General features: G+C 43.7%; 1 protein-coding gene across 18 annotated transcripts in view; it reads right to left on the reverse strand.

The window, feature by feature from the left end:
• LOC139381178 (collagen alpha-1(XIII) chain-like) overlaps positions 1-25,022 on the reverse strand; it is a 117,467-nt gene that overhangs the window by 53,956 nt on the left and 38,489 nt on the right. For 6 of the 18 annotated variants that reach the window (XM_071124586.1, XM_071124589.1, XM_071124590.1 and 3 more), the window contains exon 3: positions 1,651-1,677. Coding sequence is in view for 12 of the 18 variants with exons in the window: in XM_071124575.1 (XP_070980676.1) it covers positions 1,651-1,824 (174 nt within the window). In the remaining 6 variants the exon portion in view is untranslated. Of the gene's footprint in view, positions 1-1,650; positions 1,900-25,022 lie in introns of those variants that run through there. The other 12 variants (XM_071124576.1, XM_071124573.1, XM_071124574.1 and 9 more) reach the window with 8 other exon arrangements.

Below are 25,022 nucleotides of genomic sequence, written 5' to 3' on the forward strand. Positions count from 1 at the left end.
GTGTTTTCCTTCTATTGTTGAAGTCCGTTGCCCTAAAAAAAGACAAGAGTTTAGGCGACCACTTCCACCCCCCCCTACCCACCCCCTGTCCCCTCTGACCCCCTCCCACCTGTCACTCTCAGCCTGGGATTTAGAGTTGCTGGGACTGCGGCAGTCTTAAATTCACTGGTCCCTGACCACACTGCTGATCCCCCCCCCCCTCCCCCCACTTAACAAACATGCATGGATGCATGTCCGTGCACTTACGCACGGACACACACACACACACACCCCTGCAGGAGGATTTACAAGTGTATTAACAGGAGTAATGAGACTCAGCTGGACTATAGGCTCAAGCCCAGCACACTCTCACTCCACGGACCGGCTCCACTCACCACCGCTTGCACGGCTGCTGCTTCAGTATACACACACTCAGACCAGCGGATTACTTTAGATGAGGCATGACTGAAGGAGGATGTATAGGGCTTAAAAGTATTATGATAGTCAACACTCATCTTAAGAGTTTGTGGCGTAATGTGATAATTACGTGACGGTTGTCATTGTAGAATAATGAATCAATGGGAATGAGTTAGTGGAAGCTGCATGGAGAAATTGTGAAATTAATATATAGCAGGCTTGAAGTAGAGAGTAGACAATAGTGAAGTGTTAGCGTGACAGGACTGTATAGAGTTCCAACATCACGCGAGGTGGTTTTGCTCTTTTGTTCAAAACTCACATCTGATATACCACACTCTATGGAAAAAGGGGAGGCATTACTGATTTATATGCAGACAGGTTCCCCCTCCAAAACCACATCCTTTCCAAGAAGAGAGGAGAGCACTTGTGATAAAATGTCCAGTTCTTTGACAGTGTCATCAATCAAAAATCCTGGAACTTATCATGTCCGTACTTTGACAAAAACCTGTCAGCTAATCTCCCTTGAAAAAGCTCACCCTGTGAGCCTTCTCTTCCGCTTCAAACTGTTTTATGGGCCTGTTTCACCAGTGAGCCTGACAGGACTGAGGGGGGTTCACAGGTTAGAACTGGCAGCTGGGGTCAAAGGTCAGCTCTAAGACGGCCTCCTGTTGCCATGCTATGATGGAGACCATGTGGATTTGACTGGTTGGGAGTTAGTCATGTTAGAGCTGGGTAACCAGGAAGCTGACAGAGACACAGTAAAGCAAAGAGCTAGGCAAAAGAGGGCCTGAGGTGATAACAAAACCACTGCATTTGTGTCTGGGATGCTAGGTGGAGGTCTCTCATTCTTATAAAATTGGGTTCCTAATGGACTCTTTCATGAAAAGGGGCATGACCTTTTCAATGCAAATGATATGTCCAATCTTAATGTATTAGTAAAGACTGCTGTACATCTTATTGAATGGCTGCACCGTTTGTCTAGAAAGGCATTACAATCACACAAGAGGAATGTATAAAGTATGCAGATAATGCACTCAGTCTCTCTGTTAAGGAGATATCTCTGAGGTATCTTAGCTGAGAAGCTGTCATAATCACATTTTCACTCATTGGTTGATTGTCCAACTATGCATTTTTTTCCCCAATGATCATTCGTTGATTAGGAACATTTTTTTTGTGGGACAAAAACAACTTCTCAGTAGAGAGATCAGAGAGATCTCAAAACACACAGACCGACAGAAGTTAAAAGACAGTTACCGGAAAGCCTGATCGTCCGGGCGGACCCTGAAAAGGGGTGAGAGAAATGGGTACAACATAAAAAGTGAACGTGACATTATTACAAAGAGAGTTCACATCACACTGAGCCAGGCCAGAATAAAATGGCTTTTGGAGCGTTATCGACAGTATTATGTCATTATTGAACTGTCTCATTGCAGAGTATTTGGATTGTATCCAATACTGTATGTCAAAAAGTTGTTTTCTGTGCTCATTGTATTCTGTCAGGTTCAGCTATAACAGGCAGACACAAAAGAAAACCAAGGCCGCATTCCACAACAAAAGAAAAAACAAATAAAACATGGCATCATTTCATTTGGTCTGATAGACCTCATTGACATGAAAGAGACGATAGCATGCTTCTTTAAGTCGAGGATCAATCATATACCACAGCTGTTTAAGTTATGAATTATCTGCAGTATACGGTAGATTCTCATCCACATTAAAGAACATCCAATGACATCCATTTGTTTCAATCAATCTGTAAATACATGCAAAGATAGGTCTTGTGAGAAGGCATGCCATGGATTCATCTACGTGAAGCTCTTTATGCAGCTGGTGGCTAACTAAGCGCCTTTCACAAACCAACAAAGCCATGAGGATGTCCGATACAGTGTTCAATATTGCCATGTTCAAGGAGAAAGGAACCTTTCCTCCAACACTGAGTGTTTTGTTTTCGGTGAGCTCAGGGAACAGAAATCAACGTCTCTTTTATCCGTGCTGTATCAGTAAAGGACACCGTGGTAACGACTGGTTAAACGGGAAGAGGAACCCTTGACATTTCCCAAAGTCACTGGCCATTGTTTGTCCACAGAGGAGTATGTTATGTCTATGGAGGAGTTATATGGCTTACAGACTGACATTCTGACTCTAATCTCCCCTGAAAAGCCAACAAGAGTAATGGTTGTGTCCTCTCCCTATACTGAGCGCGTGGGCGACTATTGGCCGGGAAGTCATGAATCTGGCATCAACAGCCCATCAACAATCCTAAAGGGAAGAGATGTTAACACACTCCCCCATCTCATATCATAATTCTATTTGATCTACTTAAGTGAAGCTAGATTTTATAGATGTTCAAGCTCAGGGGAGTGAATCAAGCTGCTGCTGTTAGGAAGCATAATGATCCGCGCTTCTGTGGAGCACCTTGCATGGCCCTGGAGGTCTGGGGCAGTGCTGAGGTGAGGTGCAAGGCCAGGTGCTGAGTGAGAACATACTGCACATGGGTGCCTGACTGCTTGCCTGGCTGCTACAGGGCCTCTGGGGGCTGTTTGCAGGGGTCAGGGGCCCTAACTCCGAAAGGAACCCCTCATTGGAATTACGCCAGGCACATGTGGCTCCCATTTGTGCCGAGTGCTGGTAGACGAATGAGAGGTCCCCCCCTTGGGGTTTCCGTGGCCCCTGGGGCCCCCCTGTACCTTTGGTAGTAAGGGTGGAGGTGTGGGAGAGTGGTTTGTTTTACTGTAGATCTGAGCTGATTGTAATTTAACCAAAAGGCAGACAAAAAAGGCCACAAAGAGGGGAGACCAAATTAGTTTCTGGAAAACAGGTCTGTTAGCAATTCATTTTCAACAATATGTCCTTCTCAGACAAATGTACACTTATAGTCAACTGCGTGTGTTGAGCAGCGCTGAATCTGAGTTTAAGAACGGTGGAGCGATGGAGAGCTCTCATGCTGTTCAGTTTCATTTGAGTCTGAAGGAGTTTCCCATCAACGCTGATTGTTTTAGAGTGTGTTAAATGCACGAGGCCAAGCGCCTGTGATGTGACCTATGATGAATGATGGAGCATTATATTTTTAAAAGGACCAAAGCCCTCGGTTTGGGGGGGGGGGACAGGAAAGCACCAATTTCATGTCATTTTACAGTTGCAATCACATGGGGTAATTGCGTTAGCTTAATATCCCAATGTAAATAGAGGCTAAGAGTATTTATACAGATCGTCTGGACCAGCGTGTTAAGAAAAGCTGTTGCGATTCGTCAAACACAGGGGGAAGCGCCATATTGCTCCCTCTTACTACTGAAAACAAACACTGGCATTTAGTCACAGTGAGAGAGATTCTTAATTAAACCTTGACCTGGATGAAGAAAATGTGTTGGTGATTTATTTCTGTCTTAAAATACCCTTTTCATATATAAGCAGTGATTTAAAACGTCATTTGATCAATTACTTCCAGTGCTATTCCTTATATGAAAGTTCACTTGCAGGTTCATGGAGACCTGTGTGGTAGCGCTATTGTGTCTCTACTGTATAGCTGAGTGCTTCTAGTATGAATAGCTAATGCATTTCAAGCGGAGAGGTTTTATACCACAGTACATAATGGCACTTATCTTCCAAAAGGATTCCAACCACAACTCAAACCTCCACTAGATCATTTGAAAAGTTTCCTTCCTTTGTTGACTTAATGAAAGCAGAAGTGACAGGAATACCTACCCTGTGAAACGCGCATCTATTTTTATCAGAAGAAATAGCTATCAACTTCATCCTCGTGTAATAGCTAACAATTTCATAATTAAGTCATTACTTTTGACTTGACTGGAAATCAGCCATTAACTTTTCATCAAGTGTGCAAAGCAGCCGCCCAGGTGTGAGTGTTTTTCCGGGAAACCCACAGAGCCCACTCCTCCCAGGCCTGCCTTTCTGTCTCTGGCTATCCCTGGCCCTGGTCTGGCTATCCATCCCTGCTTGGTTGCTGCTGACCAATCAATCACTGCTATGGCCCAAAGCTGGGCATCGACCTTCCTCCCCCTCTCAGCACCAGGATGCAGCTCTCGCAGCTACGCCCAATTTTAGACCCATGCCCAAGATGTTCCATACATCCTGCCCTCCCACAGGACCTGGGCTAAGACCAGCAGGTAAGCCGAGAGACGCTAGGCTAAAGCTGACATGGCTAAGGGTCCCTGAGTATTGGCAGGATACAAGGGAGACAGGGAAGACGTGCTCTCAGACATCCGAAACTTCTTACTTGTCAAATAGAGACACGATTGAGTGGGAAACACGCCTGGTCTCCTGACTTTGCGAGTACCTTTAAACACTCCTCAGTGGTCCTATGATTCATATTTTCCAAGGAGTGACTTTAAGTTGAAGGCATAATAACATTCACACCCCTGTGTAAATGTACTATTCATAATGTCAAGACCACTTGATATTTCCCTGAGCTGAACCACTAAAATGCTTAGCAGCTGATGGCAGCTGTAATTAATGTGCTGTAGCACTAAATGGAGACTCACTTAAAATGTACATTTGAATAAGGGTAACTGACTCACTGACGAATATCCACAGTTTTCCCACCCCCGCAAACAACGCAAGTAACAGCGACTATAATGACCACGTTTAACGAATTGCCTTGATATGCTCAATGATATGCCTTCAAAAACCATCATGGTGCCACTCTTTACAAGGTCTCTGCAAATACACCACACAGCAGCACCAAAAGGGTGCATTTAGGCAAGATTAGGTGCTATCAAACAGAGAGATCACTGTACCTTTAAGGACTTACATATACCCATTGCACACAAAAAAAAAACACTCCCAAACACAAAAACACAGTCACTTTACCACTCTCTGCATGGTCACACAAGGTATCAGCTCTACTTACAGGAGGTCCTGCAAAAGAGAGAGAGAGAAATATTCAATTAGTCATTCAGTATAGAAAAACATTGATCAGGTCATGACAGAAATTCAGTTAGGACAATGTGAGATGGAAAGTTTTTCAAGTGTTCTTCAGTTCAGTTTACGGTGGTGGTCTGCTTTGGATTTGTTCTGTACCGGTACAATGAATCACCTCGACAACCTTCCCGCATTTGAGTTATAGAACAGTAAAAATCATGACTCAAAACATCTCAGTTTAGTTAGGAGAAGAGGTTTTTCACCACTTCCATCGACAAAGCACAAATCGGCTCTGTGAAAGTATAGAAGACTTTATTAGTCCAGTGATAAGGGGAGTTCTTCCAAACCATCATGACCCACCCCACCCGGGCACACACTGGTTGAAACAACATTGTTTCCACACCATTTCAATGAAATTACACTGAACCAAGGTGGAATAGCCGTTGAATTGACGTCTGTGCCCAGCGGGACAGCTTCTGCCTCACTCATGCTCTTTGTCTTTGTCCCTAACCACCTTCAGAGACACAGAAGGGACTACTGGGCCCGTATTCGCAAAGCATCTCGGAGTGGGAGTGCTGATCTAGGATCAGTCTGTAAAAATCTAGTTTATTATGACCTAAGAGGTCAAACTGATCCTAGATCAGCACTCTTGAGACAACTTGTTGATACGCTGAGCATATTGGCAGGTCATATTTTTTGTGCGTCACATCAAGAAATTTGGTGCATAAAAGTACTCATTTTGTGAGCCGGACTCTCCCTCAGCCCTCCAATGAGACAATCCTTCCTGGCCTTGAGACATGTCCCCTCCCTGGTAGTGTCGGAAATAGTCTGCCTAGCAATTTCTGGATTGATGAGAACAGGGAGGGAGAGAGGGAAACTTGGACCAGGGAGATGCCAGATGACACTACACCGCCTGTAGCATGAGACTGAGCCCAACGCCAAACCGGTGTCGCTCCTCAAAAGCTTCCTCCACACCCAGCTGAGATGAATGCACTACTTATTGCATTTACTTTTTCCATTGTGGAGAGACATCCACACCGACGTGACATTACAGGCAGTCTTCCAGGAACCAGATGAAGTCTTCTCCTGGAACAAGAAGCACTTTCAATGGCGTATCTCTTCTCAGCATGCTTACTGAATCCTGGGAACTGGTTCTTCAAAAATGATTCCCCGAATTAGCCTTTTATTTTATTCCTACGTTGGACTCCATGAGCGGTATTACAAATCACAATACCAGAAGTGATGAAATACTAATGGAATCAATGCTTTCTATAAGTAGAACAACTGAGAGTTGAAGTTCTTTAAAGGACAACCCCGATGGGTCACATAAAACTTTAAAACTCTCATCAGAAACACAAGGCAGGCACAGAGGCAATACTCCAGCAGTAGTCAAAGCGTAGGAGCAGCTATATTTCTTACATTATGACCACGCCTTCCTCTGACCTTTTAGAGGGATCATCAGAAAGACCTCAGTCGCCAGACAGAATCAATTACCGCCAAAATCAAGACCGGGTCAAACAAGGTAGGGTCACACAAGATGGCATCCCATCAATCACAGGACAGTGAGGAAAATGATGACTGATGACAAATCACTTCCCTTAACGTCACATCAAATCACCGGAATTAGCTTCTCAATGGCTTATTTTGTCTGGTCCTAGTTTAGGACTCTGTGAGTAAAAAAAACGGCTGTCAGGACAATTTGTTCCGGGGGGAAAGTTCCCATTAACAATCAAGCCAAGCAGTGGAACTGGAGAGAGAAAAAATGGATCATACGGGTTTTCCAGACTGTTCGCATTAAAAACAACGTGAAAAATGGGAATGGAAGCAAGCACATGATGGTTTCTCTGTTAAATGGTCTGTAGCTGGACAAGTAGTCTGCTCAGTGAGGAGGAGTAAAAAACCTGTGGGCTCAGGACACCTAGAACCCCATGGAGCCCCACTGTAATGAAGGAGGACAGAGTCTGAAGGTCACTCTTAATACATCCTTATTATACTGCAAGAAGCTGTCATAGACATTAGAGAAACAGCCCTGAAAGGAATTACTCTCTAAACGGACAGAGGGAGACTGTCAGGCCACTCCTACAGACCTGTGATCATTCTGACATGAGCAATAACATCCAGGAAAAACAGATGATGCAATCAGGGATGACAAAACCTTCCCTTTGAGGGTTGCATTATTTTTCCTTTTCTGTTTTTCTAGCAATTTCTAGCATTTTTCCTAAGCTTCTGATGACTGGGAAGGTGCTATTTTGGACTCGACCCTATAGTAAAGACTATAGTACAATCAAATGTCAAACCTGAGTGGGTCAAACCCAAAGGAGATGTCTGGTTCCAACCAGAATGGGCGATGAATGTGTACCTTTCAGATACGTTTTACTTCATCACAATATACAGAATCAAAACACTAAACTTAATTCAAAAAACCCCCCACTAAACTAAATTTGGAAAACCCCCCCCACTAAACTCAATTCCTAAAAAAACAACTAAATTCCTTTAAAAAAAACACCCACACACGTATTGAATTGCTTTCTCAAATAAGGTCATTGTCAGAGTTGCCATATAACAGGAGATGACTGATTCCATTGAATGTATTAGGTTTATGATGTTTCTTCATCTGTTCCATTACAGGCCTACAGTCTAATGCAGAGTGGAGGGCAGGTACAGTACAGTAAACCTACCTGGATCCCCATTGTGACCTCTCTTTCCCCTCGACCCAGGAGGCCCTGGTTGAAAAACAACCAGCAGTTAGTTGCACTCCACACCCACTTCAGCAATATCCCTTTACCCAGGCTGGGCCTACTCGTACCAAGCCAACATCTTCACACATTGCACAGTCATTCTAGATCTGTACTGACTGTGTATTTGCAGCTCTGAATGTCCTGGAAAGGGATATTGGCAGCTTATGAAACTAGAAACTAGAGAAACTGTGCTGAGCTATGTGTGGAAGTGCTGGCCAGCCTTCAATATGCAGCCCCAAAAATGTATAATTCAATAAAAAAAAGCCAGAAACGAAGCATTGGGTTGCAAGCTCATGTACAGCGCTAAGAGACGGGGTGCTCGCCAAAACACGCTCACCCAGCGCAGGCTGAGTCACTGATGGGCGGAGCAAACATTTTGGGGTGCTCCAATAATTCTTGTGGGGGTGAGCAGCTCCAAAAGCGAAAGCCTAAACCCCTTGCACGTAAGCACGGGGAAGCAAGCATGGACTCAGATTCCAACAGCATTCTGGGCTCACCATCACATCCTGTTGGCTAGGCCAGCAGGCCACTCTGGGACATCTATAGACAACCTTGGTCCAAAGGCACGTTGGGAGGCATGGCGTTGCAAAAATAGCTCATGTGATGGCGCCCACAAGACTCCAGTTGTACAATGCAAGGGCCATGAAGCCAAAGCTTTACACTCTAAGGGGCAAAGTCACACTCAGCATGTATACAGACATACATAAAATAGGAAGTTGTTTTGACGCATTTATATTGAGCATGCCAAACGCCGAGCTCCTCCTCAGTCGGACAAAATGCTGTCCAAGTACCACTGACACCTGTTGTCCTTCTTATGTAAGGACCTGAGCTGGTGACAGTCGGAAATGGAGGTCTAATGTTGCCTGCTACACATGCAAACTCTTGGGCGTGTCCCCCTCCCTCACCACTGATAATAATTCAGAGGGCAGGCATCTACCCAACACTGAGCTTAAGTTTGAGCGATAGTTACACTACGTGGTTAAAAGTATGTGGAACATCTCGTTACAAAATCATGGCATTAATATGGAGTTGGTCCCTCTTTTGCTGCTCTAACAGCCTCCACTCTTCTGGGAAGGCTTTCCACCGGTCTTGACATTTCTGTATGGACCTCAGTTTGTGTACAGGGGCACGGGGAAACAGGAATGGGCCTTCTCCAAACTGTTACCACAAAGTTGGAAGCACAGAAGCGTCTATAAAGTCATTCTATGCTGTAACGTTAAGATTTCCATTCAATGTAACTAGAGGGCCTAGCCCGGACCATGAAAAACAGCCCCAAACCATTATTCCTTCTCCACCAAACTTTACAGTGGTACTATGCATTCGGACAGGTAGCGTTCTCCTGGCATCCACCAAACCCAGATTTGTCCGTCGGACTTCCAAATGGTGAAGTGTGATTCATCACTCCAGAGAACGTGTTTCCACTGCTCCAGAATCCAATGGCAGTGAGATTTACACCACTCCAGCTGACGCTTGGCATTGCGCATGGTGATCTTATGCTTGTGCGCGGCTGCTCGGCCATGGAAGCCAATTTCATGAAGCTACCGACGAACAGTTATTGTGCTGACATTGCTTCCAGAGGCAGTTTGGACCTTGGTAGTGAGTACAGCAACCGAGGACAGACGAGAAAAAAAATCAGCACTCGGCCCTGTTCTGTGAGCTTGTGAGGTCACTATTTTGAAGGGGTGTTCACATACATTTGGCCATGTAGTGTATGTCTGTCTTGAACTCCACAACAGATGCAAAGATTGTTTTCCGCACAATGATAGTTTCAGCATCACCTCCTCATACAACACCAATAACCCAAACTTTTTTTTGTATGTGAAGAGTAAATTGAGCACTTTATCCTGGCTTTTTTTTATAACCATCCACACTAACTCAAAACTTCAAAAAGGATCTAATTTCCTTGGCTTGATGCTAAGTTCACATGACCTTTTGAGTCGGTTGAGTACACTGGATCTGAGGCCTTATCGGCAGGTGGGTTACCATCTTAAGACGATCCGTGTCCTGCGATATAGATCCAGGAATAACCTATGGAATTCCAGTGCTGAAAATACCCTCCCAACCCCCTCTTCCTGAGCCAATCTCCTGGATTCCATGCTTCTCCAATTCCCCTTGTAAACACACACTAGTGGCCGGCACAAATGTGAAATGTACTGTAAGGGTAGTGGAGAGTTCCCAATACACTAGACCAGGCAGGGGAAACCACAGGGTTAAATGGAAAAGGCTACAGTGTGCTGTGCCAGAACAGTAAGAACACTGCCTGTTTTAGCCTTATGCAAGATAGAGACAGAACCCAGGGGTCACTCTCATTGGACATGTTTAGGTTGACAACCTTGCAGTGTTCAAAAGGTCTGCTTTGTGATGTGGTAAGTCTGGAGCCATGCTATTGAATGGAATGCAGCGGCTCTAGTGCTGAAATAGAACACGCTTGTTCTCTTCCTGCTGATGAGATTCGTAAAGCCAGTATCTAAAAGCAGCGTTGGGATGGTTGGCTGGCATTTGTATTGAAGATCGCATGGGACAGGTTGTTGCCGGTAGTGGTGATGGAGAGCCAATAGGGGGCACTACTTTCAATAGCCAATAGTACAACAGGGTCTGTGCCACAGCCAGGTGATAATTGAATGATGCTATTTTAGGCAGAAAATGATAAAATGTTCATTATCAACAGAACTTGCTCTACCACAAGCACTAAAGGGCATAAATCGCATGGAGCTATAATGCTCATACTACGAAACGTATTATTATTATTTATTTTTAAATCATGATTTTGAGGGGAAACAAATACTTTGCAATAACAGTCAATTGGTTTTGCTCTCTGCCAATTTCCTTTTGCACATAAAGGATTTTCAGTTGCAGTTGTTCAAGCATAGGGCGGGATTTACTGTCATTAACCAGGTTTCCATCCAACCTTTTCACGTGAGTAAAGTACATGTTGGATAAAAAATGTCACAACAGGCCTGATGGAAACAGCTAAATCGCCGGGAAACTTTTTAAATGTCGACAAAACAAAATACATTAGACAAGTTGGGATCTTTTTGAGTCTGTAAAATGTGTTATCCGAGCAATGGTGGCGGAAACGCCTTTATGAGCAAATATTCATATCATAACCATCATATCGGAGTAAACTTGGAGTCACACGATATGTTGTGTGGTCCTCCCACTACGACTCAGGCAAAGCATGCAGTTTATTAGGCTACAGATGAAATAAATTATGATGAATTTCAAAGGGTGGTGAAAGTGCACGGTGTCGAGCTTGATGCTGCTTTCCAATAAATATCGAGGGTCTTATTCTGGTGACACGATGATCAATGCTTGGCTGCCATTTGACAAATAATCTTGCTCTTTTGTTTAATTTAGGATTCTCATCATGTAGATAAACTACCCACAGTGTATCTGAGAGCTTTTGGCTAGATCGCACGTGCAAAGACCAGAGTGGGCACATTCATTATAAAACAAAACATGTTTTGTGACATAAGGATCTGTAGAGTTGAAAATGTGATAAAACCCATTTACTTGTCATTTTTATTTGGTACATGGAAATTTAATCGCAAAAGTTATTTTTATGTGCACTACTTCATCATGCCCAGTTTTTCTTTCATGAAAAAAACAACATTTGATTTTAGAATATTTGTATGGAAATCTGTCACCAATTGGATGAAAACCTAGCTACTGAGAGAAAAACCTCCTCTTCTTATTGAAATCTGGAAAAATCATAACCAAATAAAAATATGACTATATGACTGGTCCAAAAGGCGACGGAGATTAGTTCTTTGAAAGAATGGGATAGGCCTCTCCCTGCACCTCTGCCGTCCACAGGGAACCAATAAAGATTAACAACGGCCCTATCAGGTTCCCAGCGCTCCACAAAAATGTCACGTCTAGACAAATCAGCAGTTCATCACACACCCCTTCCTCTGCTCATTTCAACTGGTCCTGGGGAGAGTCCTTGTGAAAAGACAGCATGTCTAGAACAGTAGACAGCAAGCCAGAGGGAGCCTATGCTAACCACAGAGATCCAATGCAGAGGTTCCCCGATCCTCTCAGTGTACCCAAAGGGGAGAGTTCACAGACCAGTTCACAAGGAGCCCTTGTAGAGTTGTTGCCTTGTTAAACATGACTCATAGTTTTAAAGGCGCTAATGATTTTTTTGGGGGGGGGCTCATGTGCCTCTGATGTCATGATATGAGAAAACGTCACAGTGAAAAGAGGGGAGGCCAACGTTCATGAAAAGATGTTCTCTACTACTGCTGAGAGGCAACCGTTAAACCCCACGAGTGAAATTGCTTTGGTCGTCAAACAAAAGCAGAATATTGTGTATCCATTTCAATGGAACACAAAACATACACATCCAGACACATTGTCTATGTGTCATTTAGCTTGGATAAGCTTGTTCATGGTTGAAGAGATGGGTGTCGATGCATGACAAACTCTGGTTCCATTAGTTAGTTACCATGGGATGTGGAGGCCATGGGAAAAGAGCTTTAGGTAAAGAGCCAATAAACTAAGGGGGAGTGGGGGCACCACATGCTGTACACGATTGAAATGCCCTCGACTGTCTCCTTCCATGGTTTACATGCTGAAATAGCTTCAGAGGCCATGTGCAGAGGGAAGTGACCACATTGAACAGATAAATGTAAACACACTGCAATACCAGATCAGAAGAAAATCATTAAATGCCGTGTAAGTTAATCATCAATGTAATAAGCATTACTTTATGTTGCAGGCTATCAATGCTGGATAACACCAATCAGAGGACCTGCCTTTCACTTTCTGCACACAAATAAAACATCTCTGTTCAGTCTTTCACAACCCGGTCCCATTCTGTTTCTTCTTGTACCATTCCTGGAATGTCTGAAAGAGAGAAAATGGGTTGAGACTGAAATATTTTTCCAAACAACTGTTGGACCACAGAACGTCACTAAGCCCTGAGATTAAATAATTACGCAGTGCCTCTTACAGCAGATCACCACAAAGACGCCATTGTGGTTGTGCCAGAAAAGCCACCATTAACCTGACTTTACCATTATTCTCCCAAATTGCTCTCGGGAGGGAGAGGCACACATTTAAAAGTGGAACAGCCCTCCAGACTGGGCAGAAGAAAGGCTTCCTCTTCCACTCCTTTGCAGTAAGTGGTTTAATGGAGGGGTGCATAAATCTCCCTTTGTTTTTAGCAACTGACATATGTTCCTCTATTTAAATCATGGATGTGAAACGGCAACAATTGAATTGTGACTCCAGGGGAATCCAGTCCCAATGACAGGTTCTGGAGCAGAATCTATTTGAACACCCTGAGTTAGCTGTACCCTTTTAAGCGCGTACATGCAGTATATTAATGAGTTTGCATGTCTAGTGATAAAAAAATACTATAAATGTAGGCTGCTGTACATTATAAGGAGCAGCAGTGATGTTGGTGTTCCCATGTAACGAAAACGTTACCCAGAGCATTTGAAACATACAGTTTAAACTATATCAGTCGAGAATTACAGCAGTGCTGCAGGATACTAGGTTACATTTTCCTTAATTGCTAATTCACATAATCATTGTCACTGTCAGGCCTTTGGAACTGAGCGTTGGTTTTAACCCAATGAGTGCCACTGTAACGCTAGCGTGATTTAGGACTTCTAAATCCTTTTATACATAGAGCAGTGTTTGTGAGACACGGGTGGATCCCGAAGTGGCCCGGGGCCGGGTCTTTTTTACAAAAATGTCTGTTGAGTCCGAAATAGTTTGAGTTACAAACTATTTGTTTTGCTCAATGATGCTCACAAGCTACACAAGAGTCGTTATTACTACCAAACTATCATGGTCCAAACAGACCAAAACAGTTGTGAAGAGGGCACGGCAACACCTATTCCCCCTCAGGAGACTGAAAAGATTTGGCATGGGTCCTTAGATCCTCAAAATGTTCTACAGCTGCACCATCGAGAGCATCCTGACTAGTTGCATCACCACTTGGTATGGTAACTGTTCGGCATCTGACCACAAGGCGCTACAGAGGGTAGTGAGTACCACCCAGTATATCACTGGGGCCAAGCTTCCTGCTTACAGGACCTCTATACCAGGCGGTGTCAGAGGAAGGCCCTAAAAAGGATCAAAGACTCCAGCCACCCTAGTCATAGACTGTTCTCTCTGCTACCGCACGGCAAGCGGTACACGGAGAGCCAAGTCAAGGTCCAAATAGTTCCTTAACAGCTTCTACCCCCAAGCCATAAGACTGCTGAACAGTTAATCAAATGGCCACCCAGACTATTTGCATTGACCCCCTTTTATACGCTGCTACTACTCGCTGTTTGCTATCTATGCATAGTCACGTTACCCCTACCTACATATTACCTCAATTACCTTGACTAACCTGTACGCCCGCACATTGACGGTAACCCCCTGTATATAGCCTCGTTTCTGTTTTCTTTTTAGCAAATATTTTCTTACTTTTAAAAAAAATTCTGCATTGTTGGGTAAGTAAGCATTGTAAGTAAGCATTTCACAGTAAGGTCTACACCTATTATATTCGGCACATGTGACAAATACAAATTTGATTTGAAGGTAGGGGTTTTTTCTACATAGAAATTCATAGGAAATCCCATGACATAGTGTCTATAATACTGTAATAATCTGACATAGTTGCTGTCACAAATTCACAAATTCCAAACTCCTCACAGTCACTAACTAGTTGGATATTATTTTCCCACAGAGCAACAATTTCTGTACTTACCGCATTGACATACATTTTATCAGGTTTCTGCTTTGGCGGATATGACATTTTAATCCACATTTGTCAAGAAAACGAATGAATGCAACTGTTTGTTAAATTGTTTTGGTAAAACATTTCACTGTGAGGAAATATATGAAGATAAATTAAAGTCAGATATAAATGAAAAGCTGATTTTTGCTGGAGTCGTGGGACTAATAGGGTTAATTAGGGGTCACCCTGTCTCCTCTTTCATTAACTTGGGATGGCAGGTAGCCTAGCGGTTAGAGGATTGGACTATTAACCACAAGGTTGCAAGATCAAATCCCCAAGCTGACAAGGTAAAAATATGTTGTTCTGCCCCTGGACAAGGCAGTTAACCCACTAGGCCGTCATTGAAAATAAGAATTTGTTCTTAACTGACTTTCCTAGTTAAAGGAAGGTTGTTCTTTTTTAAAAGGGATCATTTTGGCAATGAGGCCTTTTTTTGTGTGTGTACATCTACAGTACCAGTCAAAGATTTGGACACGCCTACTCAAGGGTTTTTCTTTATTTGTAAATTTTTCTACATTGTAGAATAATAGTGAAGACATCAAAACTATGAAATAACACAGATGGAGTCATGCAGTAACTAAAAGTGTTTAAAAAAATCGGAATATATTTTAGATTCTTCAAAGTAGCCACCTTGTTTATAACTTCGTACACTCTTGTCATTCTCTCAACCAGCTTCATGAGGTAGTCACCTGGAATGCATTACAATTAACAGGTGTGTCTTGTTAAAAGTTAATTTGTGGAATTTCTTTCCTTCTTAATACGAATAGAGCCAATCAGTTGTGTTGTGACAAGGTAGGGGTAGTATACAGAAGATAGCCCTATTTGGGAAAAGACCAAGTCCATATAATTGTTTTTACTTTTACCCCTTTTTCTCCCCAATTATGTGATATCCAATTTCTAGTTACAGTCTTGTCCCATCGATGTAACTCCCTTGCGGACTCGGAAGAGGCGAAGGTCGAGGGCCATGCATCCTCCGAAACATGACCCTGCCAAGCCGCGCTGCTTCTTGACACACTGCTCGCTTAACCCGGAAGCCAGCTGCACCAATGTGTCGGAGGAAACTGCCAACCGAAGTCAGCTTGCGGGCACCCGGCCCGCCACAAGGAGTTGCTAGAGCACAATGGGACAAGGAAATTCCAGCCAGCCAAACCCTCCCCTAAACCAGACGAAGCTGGGCCAATTGTGCGCCGCTTCATGGGTCTCCCAGTCACGGCCGGTTGTGACACAGCCTGGGATCGGACCCGGGACTGTAGTGATGCCTCAAGCACTGTGATGAAACTGCTGTGCCACTCGGGAGAGAACAAGGCCCTTTATATACTTCACAAGAGACAGATGATGTCGTGGATCCAATTTTTATGTATCTGTGTCCAGTATGAAGGAAGTTAGAGGTCATTTTACGAGCAAGTGCTAACTAGTGTTAGAGCAATGACTGGAAGTCTACAGGAACAGCTAGGTGTAGACTTCCAGTCATTGAGCTAACCTTAGTTAGCAATGGCTTTAGTTAGCAACTTCCATCAAACTGCATGCAAATATTATCCACGAGTTATCCACGAGTTTATCAAACTATGGGGAAGTAGATAAAGGGCCTCATTGTCAAAATCCCGAACTATCCCTTTGGTAGTGGGTTTGCGTTCAAATTGCAAGTTTCATTCAGGCTGGCATGGTTCGCTTTTGTACGGATGTAACTGTTGTTGGACTTTAAGGCCATGAATTAACAGCACACAAAAGAGACACAGGGGGAAAAAACTATTTGACTTCACTGCCAGACAAGGAGGCCTTTGAACAGACAGGAATGCCAATGGAGAGGTAGAGGGCAGCTGGTCTCCAACATTCAAAGTTTCAAAACACCACATCTACTGGTCTGCAGTTCATCTCACGAATAAATCTAAGATTAAAAGGAGGAAGAATTAATTAAAACCTACCAGATCTGACAAACGCTAAAGGAATTAGACTACAACTCACTATACAACTGGGAGGGATCGCGGGAAAATGGGAAAATCCACAAAGCAAATGCATGCTGCGTTTCAGGAGTTTTTACCAGCAAACGCCGGATAAGCCTCCTCAACGCCTTCTCAAGGATGCTCCCACTGTAACCCTAGAGGGCCCTACTGTAGCTGTTAAATAACCTTCACAAGTCCACGGGCCTCTGTCATGAAAACCAATATGTCATGCCCTACGCACTTCCTAAGCTGTTCGTCATCAGCCAAAGGAAACAACCCAGTGGAGTGATTTGAATACGTGGCTTGGACGTGGCAGCTACATTTCATTTGCTTATGTTTAAAATCATCAGGAGTTATTTGGACATATCCTGTGGTTTTTGGACCGGGGCCCGAAGCGGCGCGTGGGTTTAGTGTTGTCAGAGGTGGAGAGCTCTGTCTGCTGGGGTCTAATCGGAGGGATCTGGCCTTGGTACAGCTAAATACAATGCTTAGCAGAAAATGAATGAAGCAAACAGCCTATGATAGATGATAGGGAAACTATGTGTTAGGGCTCTAATGATTTCCTGTTGTCTGATGGAGCAATTGCGATCGGATTATTTACCATGCCCACTTCCCCAAATAAAAGGCTGCGGTCTTGATATCATCTCGGAAAGCTTAACTCAATCTGTCTTAACGGTTTGCCACCTAAAGGTTACCTCAATACCAGTACCTACATTTGGATTAGTAACAATGACATTCATTTACAGTACCTCCTCTCTTACAGCCTCTAATATTAGCCCTGGCATGTGTGCATGGTGGGCCATAGAGCACACGACTGTTAGCTACTGCACAGACAGGGGGCGTCACCGAGGGGAAACCCCACCACTTCTTGACCTACGAACACATTAGTTACCCAAGACAAATGGCAATGTGGGTAAGGTTAAAGCAACATCTTTACAACGAGGGGCTAAAAAGTCCACCATTGACATTGGAAAAACTTGTGCTTGTGCTAACACGCATTGTGCAAGCTAGCATTCCTTCCTTCAACCTTTCAGGGCTAATGTATATGCATATGCGCAGACGACCATGCTGAGAGACTGATCTGAGAGACACTAGGCGTGTGTTATTGTTTTCAAAATCTGATGAATGAACCAACAGTTGACCCCTGTAAAAACAGACCTGCAAAAACAAACTAGGTGAAGTACAGTTAGTAAATCATGTCAACAGGTCGCCAAGATACATTACATGGCCAAAGGTAGGTGGACACCTGCTCGTTGAACATCTCATTCCAAAATCATGGGCATTAATATGGAGTTGGTCCCCCCCTTTGCTGCTGTAACAGCCTCTGATCTTCTGGGAAGGCTTTCCACTAGATGTTGGAACATCGCTGCGGGGACTTGCTTCCATTCAGCCACAAGAGCATGAGTGAGGTTGGGCATTGATGTTTGGCGATTAGGCCTGGCTAGCAGTCGGCATTCCAATTCATCCCAAAGCTGTTCGATGGGGTTGAGATCAGGGCTCTGTGCAGGCCAGTCAAGTTCTTCCACACCAATCTCAACAAACAATTTCTGTATATACCTCGCTTTGTGCACGGGGGCATTGTCATGCTGAAACAGGAAAGGGCCTTCCCCAAACTGTTGCCCCAAAGATGGAAGCACAGAATTGTCTAGAATTTCATCCTTGCTGTAGCGTTAAGATTTCCTTTTACTGGAACTAAGGGGTCTCCTCATCCACCAAACTTTGCATTCGGGCAGGTAGCGTTCTGCTGGCATCCGCCAAACCCAGATTTCTCCATTGGATTGCCAAATAGTGAAGCATGATTCATCACTCCAGAGAACGTGTTTCCACTGCTCCAGAGTCCAATGGTGGCAAGCTTTACACCACTCCAGCCAACGCTTGGCATTGTGCATGGTGATCTTAGGCTTGCGTGCGGCTGCTCGGCCATGGAAATCCATTTCATGAAGCTCCCGAAAAACAGTTATTGTGCTGACGTTTCTTCCGGAGACAGTTTGGAACTCGGTAGGTAGTGAGTGTTGCAACCGAGGACAGACAATTTTTATGCGCTATGCGATTCAGCACTCGGCGGTCCCGTTCTGTGAGCTTGTGTGGCCTACATCTTTTGTGACTGAGCCGTTGTTGCTCCTAGATGTTTCCACTTCCAAATAACAGCACTTATAGTTGACCGGCGCAGCTCTAGCAGGGCAGAAATGTAACGAACTGACTTGTTGGAAAGGTGGTATGCTGTGACGGTGCCGCATTGAAAGTCACTGAGCTCTTCAGGAAGGCCATTCTACTACCAATGTTTGTCTGCGGAGATTATATGGCTGGGTGCTCGATTTTATAGACCTGTCAGCAATGAGTGTGGCTGAAATAGCTGAACTCACTAATTTTAATGGGTGTCCACATACTTTAGTATATATAGTGTATATATAATTTCCCCTATATCTATGGCTTGGAATATTTTGTTATGCCTGCAAATGAGTGTTATGCATACATTTAAGCTTACATGATGGATTTACTGTAAATAACCTTTGCTTGGCTCTGACCACAAAGGGTTGATGCAGTTAGCATATTACAGTTCATGACATCAGTGGTCCATATATCTCAGTGTGCTGCTGACATATATCATAATTTTGTCAAAATCAAATAACAGCTTGACTTCTACATGGCAATTAGTCACATTCATAATCCCTCCAGCTCTTAAACCAACCAAAACAAACGTGTTACGTTCCCCTTCCATATATGACTTCTCTCATCTTTCAGGGCTGTGTTAGACAAATGCATTTGGCCAGCTATGTCACACTGGTAATGTGAAAAAGCACAGACATCAGAACTCCCCTAGGACCACCGGGTTGGAGGCTCAGTCGCCACTTCAATTCATAACCAACCACTCTGCTGCCAAGTGCAAAAATGAGGTGCGATGTCGATTTGTGGAGCCAATACCTCTTCATATTGGGTTACCAGGAGAAAAAAGGGGGGGGGGGGTCTTGCTGTGCTAGACGTCATTAAAACAGAAGCTCCAAGAGCATACATTGGTTGCATTGCTGAAATAAATAGGAAAGAACTTAATGTTTTAACCATGTGTGCTAAAGGATTGGCATTTGGCCAGATACAACACATTGAGCCCAGTGTTAAAAGGGGCTATCAAATTAGTATTGCCTTTTAACTTGAAGAACAGAGCCAGTGGCATCAACAATCCATAACCTTTTTCATATTTTTTTTTATTTCACCTTTGTTTAACCAGGTAGGGCAGTTGAGAACAAGTTCTCATTTACAACTGCGGCCTGGCCAAGATATAGCAAAGCAGTGTGACAAAAAACAACAACACAGAGTTACACATGGGATAAACAAAAGTACAGTCAATAACACAATAGAAAAATCTATATACAGTGTGTGCAAATGGCGTGAGAAGGTAAGGCAATGAATAGGCCATAGAAGCGAAGTAATTAAAATTTAACAAATGAACACTGGAGTGATAGATGTGCAGATGATGATGTGCAAGTAGGAATACTGGTGTGCAAAAGAGCATTAAAAGTAAATGAAAACAATATGGGGATGAGGTAGGTAGTTGGATGGGCTATTTACAGATGCAGCGATTGGTAAGCTGTTCAGATAGCTGATGCTTAAAGTTAGTGAGGGAGATATAAGTCTCCAACTTCAGCGATTTTTGCAATTTGTTCCAGTCATTGGCAGCAGAGAACTGGACGGTTGGCTTTGGGGATGACCAAGGAGATATACCTACTGGAGCGGTATATGGGGCTTTGGTGACAAAACAGATGGCACTGTGCTAGACTACATCCAGTTTGCTGAGTAAAGTGTTGGAGGCTATTTTGTAAATGACATCGCTGAAGTCGAGGATCGGTAGGATAGTCCGTTTTATGAGGGTATGTTTGGCAGCGTGAGTGAAGGAGGCTTTGTTGCGAAATAGGAAGCCGATTCTAGATTTAATTTGGGATTGGAGATGTTTAATATGTTTATTATATTATAATATTTGTAGTTGTCCACATATTCTAAGTCAGAACCGTCCAGAGTAGTGATGCTAGTCGGGGAGCGGGTGAAGGGCAGCGATCGGTTGAAGAGCATACATTTAGTTTTACTAGCGTTTAAGAGCAGTTGGAGGCCACGGAAGGAGTGTTGTATGGCATTGACGCTTGTTTGGAAGTTAGATAGCACAGTGTCCAAAGAAGGGCTAGAAGTATACAGAATGGTGTCGTCTGTGTAGAGGTGGATCAGAGACTCACCAGCAGCAAGAGCGACCTCATTGATGTATACAGAGAAAAGAGTCTGCCCAAGAATTGAACCCTGTGGTACCCCTTATAGAGACTGCCAGAGGTCCAGACAACAGGCCCTCCGATGACACATACGGTGATTATGGTGATTGACAGAGGCGAAAGAGGCGAAAGCCTTGGCCAGATCGAAGAAGACGGCTGCACAGTACTGTTTTTTATCGATGGCGGTTGTGATATTGTTTAGTACCTTGAGCATGGCTGAGGTGCATCCATGACCAGCTCGGAAACCGGATTGCACAGCGGAGAAGGTACGGTGGGATTCGAAGAAGGGCAGGGCAGGATGGATATAGGTCTGTAACTGCTTGGGTCTTTAACCTATCAGCTTAAAGAGACCAAAACACAGCCTGGGTTTGATTATAAGAGGAACAGCCCCGAATTGTAGGCTACAAATCTGGAAAGGGAAAACAGTGTATGAGCAAACAATATTTGACCTTGTCTTATCTCTACAGTGGCAAGAAAAAGTATGTGAACCCTTTGGACATACCAGGATTTCTGCATAAATTGGCCGTAAAATGTGTCACAACATTAGACTAACTCAGTGTGCTTAAACTAATAGCACAGACATTATTGTATTGTTCTTGTCTATATTGAATACATAATTAAAACATTCACAGTGTAGGTTGGAAAAAGTATGTGAACCCCTAGGCTAATGACTTCTCCAAAAACTAATTGGATTCAGGAGTCAGCTAACCTGGAGTCCAATCAATGAGACGAGATTGCAGATGTTGGTTAGAGCTGACCAGCCCTTTAAAAAAACAAAATTCACAAGAAGCGTTGCCTGATGTGAACAATGTCTCGAACAAAAGAGGTTACAGAAGACCTAAGATTAAGAATTGTTGACTTGCATAAAGCTGGAAAGGGTTTCAAAAGTATCTCTAAAACCCTTGATGTTCATCAGTCCACGGTAAGACAAATTGTCTAGAAATGGAGAAAGTTCAGCACTGTTGCTACTCTCCCTAGATCTTGCCATTCTGCAAAGATGACTGCAAGAGCACAGCGAAGAAGGCTCAGTAAGGTTAAGAAGAATCCTAGAGTGTCAGCTAAAGACTTACAGAAATCTCTGGAACATGCTAACATCTCTGTTGACGAGTCTACAATACGTAAAACACTAAACAAGAAAGGTGTTCATGGGAGGACACCACGGAAGAAACCCCTGCTGTAGAAAAAAAACATTGCTGCACGTCTGAAGTTCACAAAAGATCACCTGGAAAATATTCTGTGGACAGATGAAACTAAAGTTGAGTTTTTGGAAGGAACACACAACACTATGTGTGGAGAAGAAAAAGCACAGCACAGCACACCAACATCAAAACCTCATCCCAACTGTAAAGTATGGTGGAGGGAGCATCATGGTTTGGGGCTGCTTTGCTGCCTCTGGGCCTGGACAGCTTGCTATCATCAACAGAAAAATGAATTCCCATATTTATCAATACATTCTACAGGAGAATGTCTGTCCACCAATTGAAGCTCAACAGTTTTGTAAAGAGGAATGGTCCAAAATTCCTTCTGACCGCAACTACAGAAAACGTTTGGTTGAGGGTATTGCTGCCAAAGGAGGGTCAACCAGTTATTAAATCCAAGAGTTCACATACTTTTCCCACTCTGCACTGTGAATGTTTACACGGTGTGTTCAATAAAGACATGAAAATGTATAATTGCTTGTGTGTTATTATTTTAAGCAGACTGTGTTTGTCTATTGTTGTGACTTAGATGAAGATCAGATCAAATGTTAGGACAAATGTATGCAGAAATCCAGGTAATTCCAAAGGGTTCACATACTTTTTCTTGCCACTTGGATATTTGAGCAGAAAAGACTGTCAGTGGTGATCAAGCTAACTGCCACTGCCTGGGGTAGACTTCACGTATAACAGAATGTATCCAGGCCCTGATGCTGGAGCTCTACCAGTTGGACACCAATGTGCACTGAGTCCTTGAAGTGTTCCTGCAGCCCGGAGAACAGAAAGATGAGCTTGTGATTCTATCTAAACTCCTGCCGGGCCTATTTGCCTCACAGAAGAGCCGCCGTTAAGCTTGAGTTTCAGATACTCTGAATTAACACCCCGTCTACAAACTGCCCCGTCTCTCTGATTTCAGAATGGTTGAGGTAAATGCGGAAGACACATTTCAGTTGAATGCGTTCAGTTGTACAACTGACTAGGTATCCCCCTTTCCCTCTACCTCCCTCATTCCTACCTCATGCCCCCCCCCCCCCCCGCCTCACCTTATCTGAGACCCCTGAAAGTTAGAGAGGAGATAGAATTAGGAAAGCATCCAATGGTAAAGACAAAGGTTTGCAGACACACTTCTGTTGCAATGTCAGGAGCTGAGAAAAGTTCCATTGCACGAAGTCTGCTGTTTGTCATTAGCATGGGCACCTCAATGTGTTGGAAAATGTTGGAAACGGAAACATTAGTCAGAGCAGCAGATCCTGTGGCCAAACAAATGAATCAAATACACTGAGCTGGGATGGCTGTAAACAATCTACTAACGTTTCAAAAACAATGCAGCAACACTTCATTGATTCACTCTTCATTTTCGAGATGTGAAGTGTTGCTGAGTTTGAGACATAATCAGCGAGGGAATGAAAATAGGAACTGTGCAAAGAAAAGTGGTCTAGTGTGGGTTCAGAGAAATAAAGAAATATGTCCCGTCTGTCTACGAATCACAATTTGGCTCAGTCACTCTGTATTTTTTCCATATATATCTTATTATTTTTATTAGTGCCGCTATATAATTTTTTACAAATTATGACGAAGCACATTCAGACCAAGAGGAAGCACTTCAGACCACAGGATATCACTGCACTTCCTCTGAGAAATGGGAGAGTCTATACAGACACTCCTGGTGCCCAAAACGTATGACGTACAGTATGTTGCGCAGCGACAGTTGACTTGGGACAAACGGATTCGGATCAGTCAATTGTCCCAATGAGCCCTCCCCAGCTAAGCAGTGGTATGCTTGTGGCAAGAAACTTCAGAAAATTGTGAAACTTGTCTGCCGAAGTTGGGACGTTCTCAGAATCATTCCATTTTTTTCTGACTACAAAAGCAACAACTGTGCTTTAGCTGTCACCCTGGCCAGGTATTAGCTACAATATCTAGCTACTTCCCTCTAAACTACTACAGGACAGCAGTGCTTGGCAAGCGGGACTCAGGACACACTGTGCCCCCTGTGTTATTGTGTTTCCGGCATGCAGTGCCAACTCTACCCATTGAGTAGTCAGTAGGCTATCATGGTGACATCCAGATGGCTACTACCAATATTACAAGTTATTTATCGTGTAGGCTGCCTCCTTCCTCGAGATATAATCAAGTGGGATGGAACGAATTGGCCACGTTAGCTACCGCCAGCGACATGTGATACAGTTGCACGGTGAAGCAACTGCCGCCCAGTGGGAAGCAACAGTGGCCTCGATACAACATCGTTGCACTGGTCGTTCACACTGGCTTGTCGTTACGTTAGCTAATTGACATGTCATGGTGACATCCAGAGTCCAGCTGGTGACCAATACTACAAGTTATTTCTCCCATGCCCATCGAAAATAAGCATCACATTCATTTACAAGTTTTAACTAGTGCCATGCTGCTGTTGTTGCCAGCTAGCCAACATAAATTAGCTAGCTGGGAAGGGCTCATCAGGACGACTGACTGAACCAAATCGATTCGTCTCCACTCGACTCTCAGCTGCACAGCATACGTCATCAATTTGAGCACCAGTCGTGTCCATATAGCCTCTCCCGTGAGAAATATCAAAGCGTGTATCCCAATCAATTTCTTTATTTATGTTCCCCACAAAACAGGATATCAAAAATAAACACAGACTGTTGAAGAATGACATATCCACTGCAAAGACAAACAAAGTGAAAACCCAAATCACATGAAAGTATCGGGTTTCTTCCTTGAGAAGGTGGAAGCCTAAATGAGAAAAACAGACTTGGCCGCGAACACAAGCGTACGTCCAGCAGAGTGGAGTAATGACTGACAAGACATTCTCACATACCTTCAACTCACAACCCCCTTGAACCCCATTTCCCCCTTCCCTTCCTCCCTCCTCGCTTCCC

The sequence above is a fragment of the Oncorhynchus clarkii genome, chromosome 23 (assembly GCF_045791955.1).
Source record: "Oncorhynchus clarkii lewisi isolate Uvic-CL-2024 chromosome 23, UVic_Ocla_1.0, whole genome shotgun sequence".
NCBI lineage: Eukaryota > Metazoa > Chordata > Actinopteri > Salmoniformes > Salmonidae > Oncorhynchus > Oncorhynchus clarkii.